Source organism: Silene latifolia, chromosome 7 (assembly GCF_048544455.1).
Source record: "Silene latifolia isolate original U9 population chromosome 7, ASM4854445v1, whole genome shotgun sequence".
NCBI classification, from domain to species: domain Eukaryota; kingdom Viridiplantae; phylum Streptophyta; class Magnoliopsida; order Caryophyllales; family Caryophyllaceae; genus Silene; species Silene latifolia.
In genome coordinates this window covers 121645842-121666152 of record NC_133532.1, presented here as the reverse complement: position 1 = coordinate 121666152, position 20311 = coordinate 121645842, and the positions used below count along the sequence as shown (strand labels likewise).

The 20311-nt window shown below is 41.0% G+C and overlaps 1 protein-coding gene across 5 annotated transcripts in view; it reads right to left on the bottom strand.

Moving 5' to 3' along the window:
• Positions 1 to 20311, bottom strand: part of LOC141592850 (F-box protein CPR1-like) — a 40224-nt gene that overhangs the window by 14155 nt on the left and 5758 nt on the right. The window contains exons 1-3 of one of the 5 annotated variants that reach the window (XM_074413717.1): positions 14307 to 15693; positions 13692 to 13760; positions 12701 to 13391 (exon numbers count right to left, since the gene is read on the bottom strand). In XM_074413717.1, the coding sequence (XP_074269818.1) occupies positions 13721 to 13760; positions 14307 to 15463 (1197 nt within the window). In that variant the 5' untranslated portion in view covers positions 15464 to 15693 and the 3' untranslated portion in view covers positions 12701 to 13391; positions 13692 to 13720. Of the gene's footprint in view, positions 1 to 12700; positions 13392 to 13691; positions 13761 to 14306; positions 15694 to 16896; positions 17189 to 17499; positions 17568 to 20311 lie in introns of those variants that run through there. The other 4 variants (XM_074413714.1, XM_074413712.1, XM_074413718.1 and 1 more) reach the window with 4 other exon arrangements.

Here is a 20311-nt window from a genome sequence, read left to right as displayed (position 1 = left end):
CAAATTAATCAAACTAACTACAAATTAATCTAACAAATTAAACAAATTAAACTGAAATTAAACAAAAAAAAACTAACCTAATTAAAGAGAGTGATGGAGGCAATGAGAACGGTGGTCACGGTGGTGGAAGTGGTGGTGTGGTTGTGTGGTTGTTGTCGTCGCCTGTTTCGCCCGCTTTCCTCTCTTCTTTTTTTTTTTTTTTGTTTGAAAAGAGTAAAGCAGGAGAGAGGTCTTTGTTTTCTATAAAAAAATTTAGCGATGAAAAGCAATTTGGCGATCGCCTTTCGATCTAAATTTGGCGACTACTCCTACATCGATCGCCAATTTTCAAAACACGGTCGCCAAATAGATTCCTTTTTTAAAAAGTGACAGCCTGGTTTCTACTAAGAAAATTGGCGACTGAAATTCATTTTGGCGACTGAATTTCAGTCGCCAATTTGGCGACTACACATAAATCGATCGCCATATTTTAATTCTCGTCACGCAAGCTTTATTCCCTTTTAAAAAAAGATCGCCAAATTGGCGATCGATTTGATCGCCAATTTGAAAATCAGTCGCCAATTTGGCGACTAAATAGATCAGTCGCCACATTTCGGTCGCCTGTTTTAGTTTTTCTTGTAGTGTTAATTTTACAATGACGTGATTTCTGTCCTTATATAGGACTTATACATAGGGAATAACAAACTTCTAACTGACTTAGTTGGTTTCTAACTAACTTGTAACCAACTTAGTTAGTTTGTTCTTATTATATTCCAACACATTTCCCACGCATCCGCGTGTAAAAACACACGGTTTTTCTTACGGTAACTCACAAGCAAGCACACACAGTCGCGTAAACTTCTCAAACTCATAAACCTCTTACCACTATGATCCAACTCGGGTAAATCGACAAGCGAAAACGTATTAGTCCTAAGATCAAAACATTTAAACACCTTCTCCGAATCACTCGAACTCATGACAAACCACAATGTCGAATCAACAGCAATAGCATTAATCTCCTGAAGAGTACATGAAACCGTCTCATCATTAACAGATTCCCAAAAGTCATTCCGCATACTATAAACAGACGCCTCCCTATCGAAATACCCGCAAATTTCCCACTGAGCCAACCTAACAACCTTGTAATCATCCGTAACACTATCATACCCAAACCCGAACGCCTCGACAATCGCAAAATCATCACAAGCCGGCATATAAGACGGAGCAGGAGGGACTAAACGTTGCGTTTTGTTTGATGGGTTGAATAAATACAAAGTTTGCTTAGTGAAGTCAACAATGAGGAGGACACCATGGACGCTTACGATTGTGTCGCCAGAGGGACAGTGAGGGAGGTATTTAAGCGGAGTTTGACAGTGGATATGGCGGAGGAGAGGATGGTGTTGTTAGAGATGATGATGATTTTGTTGTTGGTGTTAGCGATTAGGGTTTGATGAAGATGTTGTTTGATGAATTTTGAGGAAGTAATTATGGAATTCCATGATTTTGAGACACATTTGAAACGATGAAGGGATTTAACAGGGAGTTTTGTGAGGATTTCAGTGATGAGTTCTAATGGTAGAAATGCCGCCATTTTTGGGGATTTGAGTTTCTTCTTCACTGTTGCTTCAATTTCAATTGATAAAGTGGCACCTTGCAAATGAGTCAATCAAGTAGGGTTTGGGTCAACTTAATTTCTGGTTTTCGGGTTTGCAAGAACTCGGGCTGGGTCGAGTCTTTTCCGGCCATTTCCAGGTGTGTTATTATAAAGTTATTCGGAGACAAAGGTCAATATGTGATGATAAACATTTGAAACGATGAAGGGATTTAACAGGGAGTTTAGTGAGGATTTCTGTGATGAGTTCTAATGGTAGAAATGCCGCCATTTTTGGGGTTTCGAGTATCTTCTTCACGGTTGCTTGAATTTCAATTGGGACTGCGAGTGTTTAAATTTCAGGTTTTCGGGTTTGTAAGAACTCGGGCTTGGTTGTGTCCTTACTTTTTATGTGTAAGAAATCAAGTAAGGTAGGGATCGAACGGGTCGAATCCTTTTAAAATTTCGATCGTTTATTTTTGGGTTTTTTGTCAGAAACTACCTTTTATTTAGGGTCATTTGCGAACAATTATCTTTCATTTTATTTTTGGCTTTCAACTACCTTTTATTTCTTCATTTTGCGAAAGACTACCAAAAATTCATTTCCGGCGAAAAAAAGTCAACTTTCCGGCGTTGACTTGCTCTTTTCTCCCCTTTTTAGACATATTACCCATATTTCTCCCTTTGTTCACACAACAAAATCCGAAAAAGCTCCTCTCCATGCCCAACACGTTATCGAATATTTGTTCAAAGCAATTGTAATACTCCGTATTTATGGTCTTGGGGGGGTACTCTATCGAGTAGCCCTTACTCTGTCGAGTAGGGGTGTGTCGCAGAATAAAATAGTTTCTGACCTGTTGGGCACTCGATCGAGTAGCTGGGGCACTCGATCGAGTAGGGTACTCTCGATCGAGTACCTTGGGTACTCGATCGAGTGTCCGGTTTATCGGGGGTTTTTCTCGGGTTTTGTTAATTACGCGATTAAGGTATATAAACATATTCGTCTTTATTCTAAAACACTTTTGCCAAAACCTAAAACCTGTTTAAGAGAGAAAGCAGTTGGTCATTCTTCCTAATCGCGTTCTTGACAATTCCCGGAGATCAGACGGTCGGTTTGCATCGTAGTTTGTGTCGTTGGATTCCTTGCGTCAAGGGTAAGCTTCTAGCATAATTTTTATAACGTTTTGTTGAGTTAGTGAAACCCTAATTTAGTAATTGGGGGTTTTTATGAATAAGTGATTGAATAGTAGTATTCATGTGTATATGTTAGGAGGAGAGTTCATAGAAGAGGCGTTTTGAGACAATTGTAGAGATACCGTCGCTTGTGTGCTTTCCAGGTAGGATTTCTACTCGTATTAGTCCCATAATGGGATATTGGTGATGTCTTTGTAGTTAGTTAATTGATTTGTTGATTGTAATTGTGTTTGTGATTGTGGTTGTGTTGTTGATGGTTCTCGAGATGCGTTCTCGGCTGAGTGGGGTCGCTTATGGAGTGATCTCACGCCCTAGTTTCGCCCTTAGTGGAACCCGCCACGAAAGGGGATGTGCACATTAATGGACGGGGTTATCGCTCGTACGATGAGCGGGGCTTAGGTGGGAACGGCTGCGGTCCCCCATCGGCGTGGCGGGTCCAGTGGACGATCGGTGATTGAGACGGTTGGGTGGATGTGTGTGTGTGTGTGGCGGAAATTTGTCATTTGTCTTATTGTTGTTATCTCTGTTTTGATTGTGATTAGTACCGACCGGTGTTGTTTTGAAAACTGCGGTGATCCATTCGGGGATGGTGGTGAGATATTGAGCGGTATAGAGATGATACGGGATAGTCGGGATGGCCACGACATGACGATAGAGTCTTCATTTCGTAGTTTAGCTTTTATTTACATTTCAGTTTGAGTAGACAGTTTGGAATTATGTATCGTACTATCAGTTTGGGTTTCAAGGATTGTATTCATTCATTAAACGATTAATAATAAATGTTGTTTCTTTATCGCTGTTGTTTGATTATCATACCTCGGGCAACCGAGATGGTGATGTCTCCATACCTAAGTGGTCCTGAAACCTGTAACCAATGAACTTAATGAACGTAGAGAGTCAATTAAAATGAACCCGGGGTAAAAGTTGTAGGAGCTAGTGCAAAGGCTTGGGAGACGTCCTAAAGTCGCAAGGGGTCGCCCTACAACTTTGAACCGGTCACGTGGGGAAAATGTGTTTGAGTCATGTATGTGCTTAGTAACTTGTGCAATAAAGTGATGAAGTGTGTTGAATGTTTGGTGTTGAAATAGGAAGTTGAGCATGTGAAAGAAAATGATATGTGAACATGTTAATGAAATGATAACATGTTGGATGTTTATAATGTGGCTTTAATAGCATGATAAATTGATTTTGTTGATTAGTAGAATAGATGCGTAGCCTATTTGTTAGAATATAATGAGGTTTGATAAAGTTGGCATGTTAGTATACGAATAACATGCGGGTAGCTTGTACGTATTGGGGGGTACTTGATCGAGTGAGACTAACTCGATCGGGTAGGTTTTTGGCGATTTTGAGTCCAGAAACGAGTTTTGGGGCACTCGATCGAGTAACTAGGGGTACTCGATCGAGTAGGGGGTCACTCGATCGAGTAGCCTAGATACTCGATCGAGTGGGTTAGAGATCAGAAGGTCTGTTTAGTTCTGGAGTTTGGGTACTCGATCGAGTACATAGTGGCACTCGATCGAGTAGCCGGTTACTCGATCGAGTGGGTTTGGATACTCGATCGAGTAGGTGCTGGGCAACGCGTGTTCGTGTTTTGAAGTTTAGTACGCGTGTTTATGTTTATCCCTTTCTTCTATAGCTTCAAGATGCCGCCCAAGAGAAATGCCTTGTACGCGAGAGCTGAGCTTATGACTACGGATGACATCGTTAAGATGTTGGAACACCAAGACGCTCTTACGGAGACCCTGAAGAGAGTGAATGAAGACAAGGATAAGAGTAAGGAGAAGGAGGTTGACCATGCTAAAGTCAGCCTCTATATCGCGAGGTTTAACCCGAAGGAGTACAAGGGGGTTGAGGAGCCTAACCACCTTGATAGTTGGCTGAGGGAGATGGAGAACATACTAGATTTAGTTCGTTGTCCTGATGAGATGAGGGTGGATCAAGCTGCATTTTATCCGAGGAGGCCGGCAAGTGGTGGGACTCGGTGAAAGTGAGTGCCAAGGAGTTATATACCAACCAGGGGTTACCTGCTATACCTTGGGAGGAGTTTCGTAGGGCTGTGAGGAAGGAGTTCGTGCCTGAACATGTGAGGAGTAAGTTGAGAGAAGAGTTCGACAAGTTTAAGATGACTAGTGAGATGTCCGTGGCCGAGTACTACAGCGGTTCAATGAGAAATCTAGATATGCTTGAGGACATGGGTTTGAGTGAGGAGAATCTTGCTTTGAGGTTTGAGAGAGGGCTAACCACGACAATCATGGATAAGTTACCCGTGGGAGTCCTTGCGATGTGAAGGAAGCATATGAGAGGGTCGGGAGAGCCGAGAGGCTAGTGGAGATGGCTAAGGAGAGGTTAGGTGGAGAGAAGAGGAAGTCGGAGAGCGAGGGTGGTGGCCAATCTAATTTCAAGAAAGGCAACCACAATCAATCTAAGGGGTTTTTCTTCGGGTTAGGGTTTAGTCTTTGGAGCATCCTTTGGGAGAGGTCGTGGAAGTGTGAGCAACAGTGGGAGTGACTGCTTTCGCCGGTTGTGGTGGCGTAGGCCACAAGAGACATGAGTGCACAAGTGCACCGGGATCTTTCCAGAGACTGCGCAAAGCTTCGCGAGCAAACAGACCGGCGGGATCATGGCCAAACCGTGGAGGTCGAGCTACGAGTGGAGGCAACCGCAACGGCGGTAATTCTTATCAGAAGACACCGATGAACAACAACAACAATCAAGGGTCGGGTGCTAAGCCGACCGCATCAGCCAGTACTGTCCAGGGAGGTGGGCAGAAGTCAAGTGGCAAGCTGTTCATGATGGACAAGAAAGCAGCTGAGGAGGACGAGCACGTTATCACCGGTACATTTCTTGTTAATGGCGTTCCTACGTTTGTTTTGTTCGATTCGGGGGCTTCTCAGTCGTTTGTGTCCTCGAGTCATGTAAAGCAGTTGGGTTTGAGGGTATATGAGTCTGTTAGGGAGCAAGTTTTCATACCTTCAGGTGAGTCTGTATCGTGTGGGAGGTTGTTTAGGGATGTGTCCTTGATAGTTGGGCAAGTTGATTTCCCTGTAGACTTGCTAGAGTTTCCTTTTAATGGTTTTGAGATGATAGTTGGGATGGATTGGTTAGGAAAGTATAAAGCTAAGATAGACTGTCATCAAAAGAAAGTGTCCCTACGAGGTCCTAAGGGTGTTAGTGTGTCTTACCGTGGGTTTCTAGTCAAACCCAAAGTTAAGTTGATTGCATTGTCGCTTTGAAGTCGTATCGAGGAAGGGACGTCCTCCGCTTTTGTGCCATGTGAGAGATGACCGGATAGAGAGCCCGGCAATTAAGGAGATACCAGTGGTGGGAGAGTATGCAGATGTCTTTCCGGAGGAGATTAGGGGTTGCCAGAAGAGGAGATAGATTTCACCGTTGAGTTGAAGCCAGGGACGGGGCCAATCTCTAAGGCACCGTACCGTATGGGTCCTAAGGAGATGGAGGAGCTTAGGAAGCAGTTGGATGAGTTGATAGAGAAGGGATACATTAGACCAAGTGTATCGCCTTGGGGAGCACCAGTTCTTTTCGTGAAGAAGAAGGATGGAACTTTGAGGTTATGCATAGATTACCGGGAGCTGAACCGTGTGACGATAAAGAACAAGTATCCTTTGCCAAGGATAGATGACCTGTTTGATCAGTTGAGTGGTGCAACGGTCTTTTCTAAGATCGATTTGAGGTCAGGGTACCATCAGGTGAAGATTAGAGATGTGGACATACCGAAGACAGCCTTCACGTCGAGGTATGGCCATTATGAGTATGTGGTGATGCCGTTTGGGTTGTCCAATGCGCGGCGGTGTTTATGGATTTGATGAATAGGATCTTTAGACAGTTCTTGGACCAGTTCGTGGTGGTGTTTATCGATGATATCTTAGTCTACTCAAAGACTAAGGAGGAGCATGAGGAGCATCTGAGGATCGTGTTGCAGACGTTGAGAGATCATGAGTTGTATGCTAAGTTGTCCAAGTGTGAGTTTTGGTTGGAGAAAGTTGCTTTTCTGGGGCATGTAATCTCTAAAGATGGGGTAGCTGTGGATCCGGCGAAGATTGAGGCAGTGACAAAGTGGGAAGCACCAGAAGAATGTTCTTTGAGGTGAGGAGTTTCTTGGGTTTAGCTGGATACTATAGGCGGTTCGTGAAAGATTTCTCCAAGATAGCTAGACCGATGACGGCGTTGATGAGGAAAGAGAACAGGTTTCGTTGGGATGAGAGTTGTGAGAAGGCGTTCCAAACATTAAAGGAGCGTTTGACCACGACTCCGTCCTAGCATTACTGAAGGAAGCGAGAATTTCGAGGTTTATACAGATGCCTCGAAGAATGGGTTGGGGTGTGTGTTGATGCAGAATGGTAAAGTGATCGCCTATGCTTCTAGGCAGTTGAAGCCTTATGAGGAGAATTACCCTACTCATGACCTGGAGTTGGGTGCGGTGGTGTTTGCTCTCAAGATTTGGAGGCACTACCTTTATGGAGCAATTTTTAAGGTATTTTCTGATCACAAGAGTCTCAAGTACATCTTCACGCAGAAGGAGTTGAACATGAGACAGAGGAGGTGGATGGAGTTGATTGGTGATTACGACATGGAAATCATCTACCATGAAGGAAAGGCCAACGTTGTAGCTGATGCCTTGAGTAGGAAGAGTGTACATTCCTTGTGTACAGCTCTATCTTTGATGAGACTGAGGGATGAGGTAGCGAGCTTTGGGATTCATATGTTGCAGAAAGGAGAGGCTATGGGTGATATGTCAGTACACATGGAGTTTTATGATGATATTCGAGGTAAACAGGCTTTGGATCCTAAGTTAGTGGAGTGGAAAGCTGGAGTAGAGAAAGGGACGGTGTCCCGGTTTTCCATTCATACAGATGGTAGTTTGAGGTTTGATGGTAGGTGGTGTGTTCCTAATGACGAGGAGTTGAAAAGGACAATCATGACAGAAGCGCATTGCACACCATATTCGGTTCATCGGGTGGAGACAAGCTTTACAAAGATTTGAAGAAAACGTTTTGGTGGCCCGGGATGAAGAAAGAGACAATTTGAGTTTGTGTCCCGTTGTTTGACATGCCAGAGAGTAAAAGGGGAACAGAGAAGACCACAAGGTAAGGTTCAATCCTTGGAGGTGCCTGAGTGGAAGTGGGAATCCATTTCCATGGATTTCATTGTGGGTTTACCTAAGAGTCAACAAGGTAACAATATGATTTGGGTGATAGTAGATCGTCTGACCAAGTCAGCTCACTTTGTTCCAATGAAAGATACATGGACTAAGGCACAATTGGCTATGGCCTATCGAAAGAACGTGCTTAAGTTACATGGAGTCCCTAAGGACATAGTGTCCGGACGAGAGATGCGAGGTTTATATCAAGGTTTTGGAAGGAGTTGCAGGAATCGTTGGGAACAGCTTTGAAGATGAGTACAGCATTTCATCCTGCGACAGATGGGCAGACTGAGAGAACAATCAAGACCTTGGAGGATATGTTGAGAGCGTGTGTGATGGATTTCGGTGGTAGCTGGGAGCAGAGGTTGGACTTGATAGAGTTCTCTTACAATAACAGCTATCACACTAGTATTGGTATGGCACCGTTTGAGGCTTTGTATGGGAGGAGATGTAGAAGTCCAATCTGTTGGGACGACAAATCTTTGAGGCGGTGGTTTTAGGACCGAGAGATGGTACATGAGATGGTGGAAGCAGATTAAGATGATCGGGAACGGATGAGAGCGGCTCGGGATCGACGAGAAGAGTTATGCGGATCTACATCGTCGAGACATAGAGTTTCAGGTTGGGGACAAGGTTCTTCTGAAAGTGTCTTCTATGCGCGGAGTTATGAGATTTGGGAAGAAAGGCAAGCTAAGTCAGAAGTTTATAGGGCCTTATGAGATCTTAGAGCGAGTTGGGGAAGTGGCTTATCGTTTGGCGTTACATTTGCTTTGGAGAGAGTACATAATGTGTTTCATGTATCGCATTGGAAGTATGTGAGTGACCCGTCACATGTGTTGGAGGCAGAGAGCTTAGAGCTAGATGAGTCTTTATCGTACCTTGAGGTGCCTAAGCAGATCCTAGACCGAAAAGTTAGAAAGACCAGGAGTGGTGAGACAGTGTTGCTTAAGATCCTTTGGTCTAACCATGAGACTGAGGAAGCTACATGGGAGGCAGAGGATATCATGAAAGAGCGTTACCCTTTCCTTTTTGATCAGGTATGTATGGTTACGGGGACGTAACCTTGTTTCTTTTAGGGGGGTAGGAGATGATCGCGAGAGTTTTTAAGAGTTCTTACACCTCTTGTATATGTTGTGTCGGTATGTTGTCGGGATAAGTTGGGTTAGGTAGCATGTTTTACGTTGTGTTTGTTTTGACCTTCGAGTCGGGAAGCTTATGGGAGTACCTTTGTTTTGGTAGTGGTTTGAACTTCGGGGACGAAGTTCCTTTTTAAGGAGGGAAGACTGTAATACTCCGTATTTATGGTCTTGGGGGGGTACTCTATCGAGTAGCCCTTACTCTGTCGAGTAGGGGTGTGTCGCATGAGAATAAAATAGTTTCGACTGTTGGGCACTCGATCGAGTAGTGGGGCACTCGATCGAGTAGAAGTACTCGATCGAGTACCTTGGGTACTCGATCGAGTGTCCAGGTTTATCGGGGTTTTTCTCGGGTTTTGTTAATTACGCGATTAAGGTATATAAACATATTCGTCTTTATTCTAAAACACTTTTGCCAAAACCTAAAACCTGTTTAAGAGAGAAAGCAGTTGGTCCTTCTTCCTAATCGCGTTCTTGACAATTCCCGGAGATCAGACGGTCGGTTTGCATCGTAGTTTGTGTCGTTGGATTCCTTGCGTCAAGGGTAAGCTTCTAGCATAATTTTTATAACGTTTTGTTGAGTTAGTGAAACCCTAATTTAGTAATTGGGGGTTTTTATGAATAAGTGATTGAATAGTAGTATTCATGTGTATATGTTAGGAGGAGAGTTCATAGAAGAGGCGTTTTGAGACATTTGTAGATACCGTGCGCTTGTGTGCTTTCCGGTAGGATTTCTACTCGTATTAGTCCCATAATGGGATATTGGTGATGTTGTAGTTAGTTAATTGATTTGTTGATTGTAATTGTGTTTGTGATTGTGGTTGTGTTGTTGATGGTTCTCGAGATGCGTTCTCGGCTGAGTGGGGTCGCTTGGGGGTGATCTCACGCCCTAGTTTCGCCCTTAGTGGAACCCGCCACGAAAGGGGATGTGCACATTAATGGACGGGGTTATCGCTCGTACGATGAGCGGGGCTTAGGTGGGAACGGCTGCGGTCCCCCACTGGCGGCAGAGCGGGTCCAGTGGACGATCGGTGATTGAGACGGTTGGGTGGATGTGTGTGTGTGTGTGGCGATTCATTTGTCTGTTTGTCTTATTGTTGTTATCTGTTTTGATTGTGTGATTAGTAATCGACCCGGTGTTGTTTTGAAAACCTGCGGTGATCCATTCGGGGATGGTGAGCAGATATTGAGCAGGTATAGAGATGATACGGGATAGTTGGGATGGCCACGACATGACGATAGAGTCTTCATTTGTAGTTTAGCTTTTATTTACATTTCGGTTTGAGTAAGACAGTTTGGAATTATGTATCGTACTATCAGTTTGGGTTTCAAGGATTGTATTCATTCATTAAACGATTAATAATAAATGTTGTTTCTTTATCGCTGTTGTTTGATTATCATACCTCGGGCAACCGAGATGGTGATGTCTCCATACCTAAGTGGTCCTGGTAAGGCACTCGGAGTATGGGGGTGTTACAGCAATACCAACGCATCAACCATCTCAATCTCCATCTCCATCTCCGTCGTCACTTTTACTACTGTTTTCACCTTCACCTTACATTTCAACAACCTTATAGACCACTCATGATTCGTCAACCTACTGTCCATTTAAGTCATATTAAAGTACCTTCTTTCTTTCTTCATGGTAAGATGGTGTGTATACGTAAACTAATGAGATAGTAGCACACAAGTGACCCTAAGAGTGAATCCATGATTATTTTCGAATAGTTAACACTAGGAGTTAATTTTGCCAACAAGGCCATAATAGATCATTATTGTTGAAGAATTATTCACCATGTTAAGATTAATATAATGATGATTTTGTTTCGGTGATTAGGACTTTGATTCGGGTAAGAGAGAGACAAATTGAGATGATTAATGTTGGGTTTAATCAATCTTTATCATCGATTATTGGGGTTATGAAGTACAGAGTTAGACTAAACATGAAATGGTAAGTCAACGCCGGAAAGTCGAACTCTTTTCGCTGGAGGTTGATTTTTGGTAGTCTTTCGCAAAATGAAGAAATAAAAGGTAGTTGAAAGCCAAAAATAAAATGAAAGGTAGTTGTTCACAAATGACCCTAAATAAAAGGTAGTTTCTGACAAAAAACCCTTTATTTTTTGAAAAACAAATTTGGATCTACTTGTCTATCTATAGGATTCTTTACGAATAATGATGGGTCAGTCATTCAAATCGGGTCAATTTACCAGGTGTAAAATTGTCGCGAATCACTAGTAGACCTTGTAAATGGCGGTTATTCGATTCACTATCAAATTAGGTTAAATTCGTTCGATTATATTTGGATTAATCAAATTTTCTAGTTCAGTTTGATTTCGGTTAACCACTTTAAACTGACTGCTATTTTGAGTCAAAGATGAGTAATATTTGTTTAGGCAAATTTCGAGTTATAATTTTCAATACTTTTCAATTCTATAGTAATTCAAAGCTCCATTAATAAATAAACAATCAATGAACAAACTTAAATGCAGGTGTAGTATTTATATGAGAAAATAAATAATTACTCCCTCCTATTCACTGTATTCTTCCCCTTTCCTTTTTGCACAAGGAATAAGAAACCAATTTTGGACCACACAAAACACACTACTCCACATGTAATTTAATTTGGACCACTCAAATCAACCCAAAAAGGGAAATAGGGAAGAAAACCCGAATAATCCGAATAAGGAAATAAGGAAGAAAATGGTGAATAGGAGGGAGTATTATTTTTAACTGGTCCAGTTACTATCACTTTAGATGAAGTCAACTCGGATATCATTCTCATTCATGTATACTAAATTCAGTTCAATTTTGGTTCAATTCGGATTGAATCGGGTTTCAGATTCTATAGAGGTTACCAAATATGTGTTCGATCATAATCAATTCAGAAATTCGGATAAGTTTTTTGGATTTGGATTTATTTTAGGAGGCCTGTATATATCAAACAAATTGATGACTCAAATCTCACATAATCCGACATTAGCTCAACTCTTAAAATGGTACAAAACTGATTAAGGGGATATTTGGTAAACGACGGATTGAGAAATTTTTAGCATATTCAAATTTGGGTTTTTCTAACGTGTGCCCTTAGAGCACACATTAATAACGTAAATATGGTAAGATTTGCAAGAGATTCTCACTACCCTTCAAATTTTTAGCATGTTTGACTCACCAATCTACTATTTTGAGTGTTTGGTAAATGACATATTGAAAGAGTAGATTGAAGCTCAATCTACTGTTTTCAAATATGCTGCTCTACCCAGCATATTCACATTAGTAGATTGTGAAATATGAATCCGTCAACAATCTACACATAAATACAACAATCTAATAATCTATTAACCAAAATCTGCTAATTACCAAACATTTTTACTAAATCTGCTAATTGAAATATACTAGTCAAATCTGTTAATCCAATCTGTTATTTTGTAATTTGCTTGACCAAACTGCTTCTGCTATTATCAATCTGCTGATTACCAAACAAGGCCTAAGATGAGTTCTAAATTGCACTTGAACTCCTCAAATTTCAAATTTTAAATTTTCAAATCAGTCCCTGCCATTGACTGGTGCAAAATAAGACAACTTAACAAGTCTTTGAGCTGCTTAGCTTGTGTGGACGAGAGAACAAACGGAGTCAATGACAATTCCACTCAAATCAGTCCCTGCCATTAACTATCAAACAATAATGGCTAATAACTCAATTCAACTCTCGTCCTCCTCTTCTCGAAATGAACCACAATCAAATGGTAATGAGCAGCTGGTAGCAGCAGCAACTATGAATGGTAGACGCGGCACGGAGCATCACGTATACCTCGCTGCAAAAAACAGGGAAAGTCGAGAAACTACGATGGCTCAACTGGAAACACCAGAAAACTCCAACCAGAAATAACGTCCCCCATGTTCATGTTGGGAAGCGACTTGAAACCGTCAAAGGTAATTTAATGGACAATGTAAACTTACAATTCACCGAATATTCTCACAAGCACAATAAAGTATAAACAACCAGAAACCAGAGATCCATGGATTCAGATGTCTAGTTGGCTACTAACAAGGTCGTACTACGAGTACTACACCATTAGGCAATGTAGCTAAATGAATTACAAGTTATGGAATACTAATTACGTCTACAGAGAGTACTTATAAGAAAACAAATCTCTACCGCGAGTTCTTCCAAAAAAACAGAGACGAAATAGAACTGACACCTGGTGTAGCACACGATGTAGCCACCGTAGCCCAAGTGCAATCACCTGCTAATTAGTGTATGCAGCATTGTTCTTACCAGCTCTAAAAGTCCCGAGTTCTAGAAAACAGAGTAGTTACCTCATAAGTCCTGCAGATTACAAACAACCCGCGGCTAAAATCAGTAAGTTTGTTTTAACTCAGTGACATTTAGGCAAGATTGTGAAGTTCATACTCAGCTAAGTTGATAAGATTCATAAGAAGACGCGATTTTTGACGAATATTAAGCTCAAATCTACTATTGTCTCAACTAATCTGCAGTATGCAGAGGCCAGAGCTGTCGGTACAATACGAGGGACAATGCGCTTATATACTCCCTTAAGTGACATAATTTGTTTTTTCATCATGAAATACTGAAAAGATGGGAGGAAAAGTGGATATTGCTGATTACCTAACATAGTTCACAAGTTCCTTCAGTTGTCAAAGCTTAAGCTTGAACCCTGAAGACAGAAAATCGTTCCTGAGGAAATAAAGGACAACATTTAGGGGATGAATGTGAATTAGCAATGACTTCCAAGAGCATAGAAATGTCGAATAACAAGCCATATAGTGTAGTAAGCAGGAGAAATGCAAGGTAAATATTACGAAATGCATCGATCAAAGCTATTGCAAGTACACAGCTAATTAAGCAGCAAACTCTAGTAACACAAGATCTACATTATTCAGCAAACCATGTATTTCTACTCTGAGTAAGGTAATTAAGAATTAGTCAGTGGTCCATTTCGTCGAAAGTATTATCTCAGTGGCTCAATGCTCCTACCTAGGGCGAGGTTGGGGTCCAGTGTGAAAAGCAGGTAGAGACTGTTTCCAAATGATCCATGATGAAACATGTTCAAATGCATCGACAATGTGCTACTCTATGATAACGGAAGCATAAAGATGGATCTAGGTGTATAAGTATGACTAGAACCACAACATACACACATAAGACTCCTGCAATTCATAGAAACACGAAACAACAAAAGGAAACATAATAGCTAGAAATATATGGAGTAGTTTTTATTACTTCTTAATGGTCTTGTTAGGCGTAGTTCCTTTCTTCTTCGGCACCACCTTGTTGTTATTCACAACCGAAACAAGGCTCTCCACATAGGTATAAGCCAGAAAAGGCAAATCCACAGCTTCCAGTCCTTGAACCGGAACTCTCTTAAACTTTTTAGTCACCAAATTATACCAACCAAACCAAATACCATCAACCTCAATCAACACGCTCTTCATATCTTTCGAGTAAGTAACAAGCCTAAGATGCATACAATCCTTACGAATTTCATTCTTTCGAATCCTAAACAGCTTAACCCACTTACACTGATTCATTTCCCACACATCCGCGTAAAAAAACGAGCCGCCAATGAACTTATCCGGGTCAACCCTATGCTTACGGTAACTCACAACCAAGCATAAACATCCGCGTAAACTTCTGAAACTCATCGCCATCACACCAATACCTCTATCCAACTCGGGAAAATCGACAAGCGAAAACGTACTAGTCCTAAGATCAAAACATTTCAACACCGGCTTACGATCCCTCGAAATCACTGAAAAACACAATATCTCATCAACAGCAACAGCATTGATCTCCCGAAGAGTATATGAAACGGGTGTCTCATCATTAACAGATTTCCACGAGTCATTCCGCATACTATATACAGACGTCTCCCGATACACATCCCACTCAACCAACTTAACAATCTTGTAATCATCTGTAACACTATCATACCCAAACCCCAACACCTCGGCAATATCAAAATCATCAGAAGCCGGCTTCTGAGACGGAGCAGGAGGGACTAAACGTGTCGTTTTGTTTGTGGGGTTGAATAAACATACGGTTTTCTTAGAGGAGTCAACAAGGAGGACAACACCATGGACGATTCCGGATACGTCGATAAGGGGGCAGTGAGGGATGTTATTTAAAGGATGGTTTACGATATCGAAGCGGAGTTTGACAGTGGATATGGTGGAGGAGAGAATCGTGTTCTTAGAGATTAAGAGGATTTTGTTGTTGGTGTTAGAGATTAGGGTTTGATGAAAATGTTGTTTGATGAACTTTGAGGAAGTGATTGTGGAATTCCATGTTTTTGAGACACATTTGAAACGATGAAGGGGTTTTACAGGAAGTTTTGTGAGGATTAATGTGATAAGTTCTAATGGTAGACATTCCGCCATTTTTGGGGTTTTGAGTTTCTTCTTCACTGTTACTTGAATTTCAAATTGGGAGTGTTTATGATCGGACAATGATAATATTTGTGAGGGTTTAGGGTAGTCCTTGTTGGAATAATGACTCTAATAGTCTTTTTAATGTTTTCAAATGTTCAATTTCCGAGACTGATTGGCGCAGTCTACGGAATTGATTATTGAGGTCATCCAAACTGATTGCCCGGTTTACCATGCTTTCTTTTTTTTAAGTTTTTTAGTCAATATAAACAAGCCTTCTTCTTTTTTTTTTTAAGTCTTTTTAGTCATCCAAGGACATCATGACTTGGCAAATATTAGTACTGAGTGGAAAAATAAGAGTCTACAAAGACAACAGCTTTGCATGCGTGGACAGCGGGAAGAAACAAAGTCAATCAAAGAAAATCCAAGTGACAGTCAAAGGAAAATCTAACTCAATAATCACGCAAGCAAACAATACCAAATTGTCATTCCAAAATTACATTCTACAAAAACACAAATTACTTTCCAATTAATTTTCTAGCATGTTCATATAATACGACCGTCAATTGTACAAGGAGGAAATAATTTTAAGACGATGAAGTCATACAATACCGCAGAAACAAAGACTTACATTCCTAGCAAATGCCAATGCACCTTTTGACCAGCAGTTCACCTGTTCGTGAGAGGGATAATACACTGGTTTTCGACGGTGGACACCCCGGTTTACACAAAAAAAAAATAAAAAAAAAAATTGACAATTACATGCACATTCTTTACCTTTTTTTTGGTGCACATATACTGATGGCACATTCTTTACTTTCTTCCTGTATGCTAAGGTCTTAGAAAATGTGCTTGTTTAAAGTCTAGTTACGAGGTCGATATGTCATGCCGAAAACCTCGTTATTAAATCCCGGCGCGACATACTTTTATAAGTGTGAATATTTGAAGGCTATGCAACAATTTTTATATGGCACAGTCACACCTCTAGGGCCGAGGTTGAATTTGGGTAAATTATGCATTCGATTACATACAAGATTGTAAGGACTAGTAGGGGGCATATCATATCATATCATACAATATCGCATATGGTGTACCGTGCACCGATCTTAAACAAGAACAATTTATTTGGGAGAATTGACTTCATCATGTTGACATCAATTATGCAAAGAAAAAAGGGGTGCATAAGCAGGTTAATCCTACTGAAAACTTGTACAGCTAGTCTTGCTTGTGACGGGTTAATCCCGTCACAAGCTTGTGACCTCTCACAAAAAGGGAGAGAGGACAAGGTGGGACACCCCCCATGTGCTTCCCACTCACCTCTCAATGGGTATTTTGTGAGAGGAAGACGGATATCGTCCGTCTTCAATGAGATTTTGTGAAACTTGTAACTGGTGCTGTATAAACAACAAGCATTCTTTCACAAATATAATAAACAACCAGAAACCATAGAGATCCATCAGTTCATATGTCTAATTGTCTACCAATAAGATCGTACTACACTACTATGCCACTAGGCAATGCAGCTAAATGAAGAACAAGTTACTCGTACTAATTACGTCTACAGAGAATGCATATATTATATCAGACAAATCTCTACAGAGGGTTCTTCCAAAAATAAGCGACGAAATAAAATTGACACCTGGTGTAACACACGATGTAGCCACCGCAGCCCAAGTGCAATCGCCCGCTACTAAGTGTACGCAGCACCGTTCTTACCAGCTATATCAGACGTAACTGCTACAAAACAGAGTAGTAACCTCATAAGTCCTGCCGAATACAAACGACCCGGGGCTAAAATCAGTAAGTTTGTTTTCTTATTGACATTTGGGCAAGATTGTCAAGTTCAAACTCACTTAAGTTGATAACAACAAATTAAGCTCAAGACTGTCTCAACTAATCTGCAGTATGCAGAGGCCACAGCTGCCGGTACAATACGAGGGACAATGCGCTTGCACTCCCCTAAGTGACAAGTATAATTTGTTTTCTCATTATGAAATGCTGATAAAATATGAAGGAAATATGAAGGAAAAGAGGATATTGTTGATTACCTAACATAGTTCTCAAGATCCTTCAGTTGTCACAGCTTAAGCTTGAATCCCGAGACAGAAAATCGTTCCTAAGGAAATAAAGCACAAGATTTAGAAGATGAATGTGCATAACCATGAACTTCCAAGATCATAGCAATGTCCAATAACAAGCTAATTACACAGTGTAATAACGAGGAGAAATGCAAGGTATAAATTACACAGCTAATTCAGCAGCAAACTCTAGTAAATCAAGATCTACATTCAGCAAACAATAAATTTCTACTCCGAGTAAGGTATAAAGATCCAATAACAAGGTAATTACACAGCTAATTCAGCAGGAGAAATGCAAGGTATAAAGATCTACATTACACAGGTAATTCAGCAGAAACTATAGTAAATACGAAGTAATCAATGATCCACAGTGTCAAGAAGCTACAAAAGTATTGTAATATCTCAGTTCCTCGATGTTCCTGCCTATGGTGGTGTTGGGGGTCTAATGTCTATAGCATTAACCTAATGATCCACGACGAAACACAAAATTTCAAAAGGAAACATAATAGCCAAAGATATAGATTTTACTTCTTCTCAACCGAAACAAGGCTCTCCACATAGGTAGAAGCCAGATAAGGCGAATCCTTAACTCGCAAACCTTGAACCAGAACTCTCTCAATCCTTTTAGTCACCAAATCATACCAACCGAACCAAATACCATCAATCTCAACCAACACACTCTTCTCATCTTTCGAGTAGGTAACAAGCCTAAGATACATACAATGCTTATGAATCTCATTCTTTCGAATCCTAAACAACTTAACCCACTTAGACTCATTCAATTCCCACACATCCGCGTATAAAAACTCACGGTTGTAAAGCGGGTCCCCCATGAACTTGGCCGGGTCTACCTTCTGGTAATTCACAACCAGGCACAAACACCCCCGCAAATTCCTCAAACTCATCCTCATCTTACCAAAGTCATAACTATCCAAATCGGGATAATTCACAAGCGAAAACGTACTAGTCCTAACATCAAAACATTTCAAAAACGGCTTAGGATCATTCGAAATAACGGAAAAACACAATATCTCATCAATAGTAACAGCATTGGTCAGCTGAAGAGTATATGAAACGGTCTCATCATTGACCAACTCCCACAAGTCAAACTTCGCAATTGTCAAACGCGAACATTTCCAAATAAACCAACCTAACAATCTTGTAATCATCTGTACTATCATACCCAAACCCGAACACCTCCTCAATATGAAAATAATCACAAGCCGGTTTCTGAGACGGAGCAGGAGGGACTAAACGCGTCGTTTTGTTTGTAGGGTTGAATAAACACACAGTTTTCTTAGAGGAGTCAACAAGGAGGACAACACCATGGACGATTCCGGCTATGTCGACAGGGATGTTATTTAAAGGATGGTGTACGATATCGAAGCGGAGTTCGACAGCGGATATGGCGGAGGAGAGGATGGAGTTCTTAGAGACGAAGAGGATATTGTTGTTGATGTTAGAGATTAGGGATTGATGAAGATGTTGTTTGATGAATTTTGAGGAAGTAATTATGGAATTCCATGTTTTTGAGACACCTTTGAAACGATGAAGTGATTTAACAGGGAGTTTTGTGAGGATTTCTGTGCTGAGTTCTAATGGTAGAAATGCCGCCATTTTTGGGGTTTTGAGTTTCTTCATACTGTTCTTACAATTTCAATTGGGATTGGGAGAGTTTATGATCGGACAATGATATGGCATCACTTCAGGTCTTAGGGTAGCCCTTGCAAATGGCAATCGAGTCAATTTAATTTTGGATTTTCGGGTTTGAAAGAACTTGGGCTGGGTTGAGCAACTTTGGGCTCGGGTTTTTTCAGGTGCGTTATTATAAAATTATTTGGGGACAAAGTTCAGTATGTGATAATAAATATCCGGATTGGATTGCATAGGTCGAGTTAATTCGAGTGCAGGGTGAGCTCGGATCGGCTATTCATGTCGTGTAAAGGCTGGTAATGGTAAAAATGCCGCCATTTTTGGTGTTTTGAGTTTCTTAACCGTTGTTTCAATTGGGAATTGGAGTTGGGGGTGTGCGGAGAAGTGTTCGGACTATGATAGCCTGATAGGGCATCACCTTAAGGCTTAGGGTAGACCTTACAAATGGGGCAATCTGGTTTGGGACGGGTTAATTTAATTTCAGATTTCGGGTTTTCAAGAACTCGGACCCGGTTCAAGAGCCAATATGCGATTATAAACATTCAGGCGAGTTGGAACCAATATGCGATTATAAACATTCAGGCGAGTTGTATAAATCGGGTGTAGGTCGAGCTCATATCGGGTTAAAAAAGTAGAATAATTCGGATCAAGTCCGTTTTGCTAGGTCAGCGTGGTGGTAACGACATACATCAAGAATAACCGATCATGGGTTGCGACTTGTCTCCCGTTCAATGGGGTTTTAACATATCTAATCATGGCCTCGTAGATTGCCTTACGGGTTGAGATAAATTGATAAATTCATGAAAGGTGATACTCATGATATTTGTACCCTCCCAAAACATAGTATTTACGTTAAAGTTGTTTGGTTACCGCTAAAAACAGAGGAATTAGAAATCTCATGATTACCATATTTTTTTGAAAAATGTAGAAATGAGAACTTCCTAGAAACTTTCAATACTTACCCAATGCGGGAAGTGGCTATCCATACCATACCTGAACTAAAACCGTATAAATTGGTTAAGATGAGCGATTAAGGTGGCAAAATTTCAAACACTGGTGCAATAATTAGTATGTAATGAGAAGTTAAGACCGGTCATCCTAAGATTCTGAGTGGCTTAGCTTACCCACG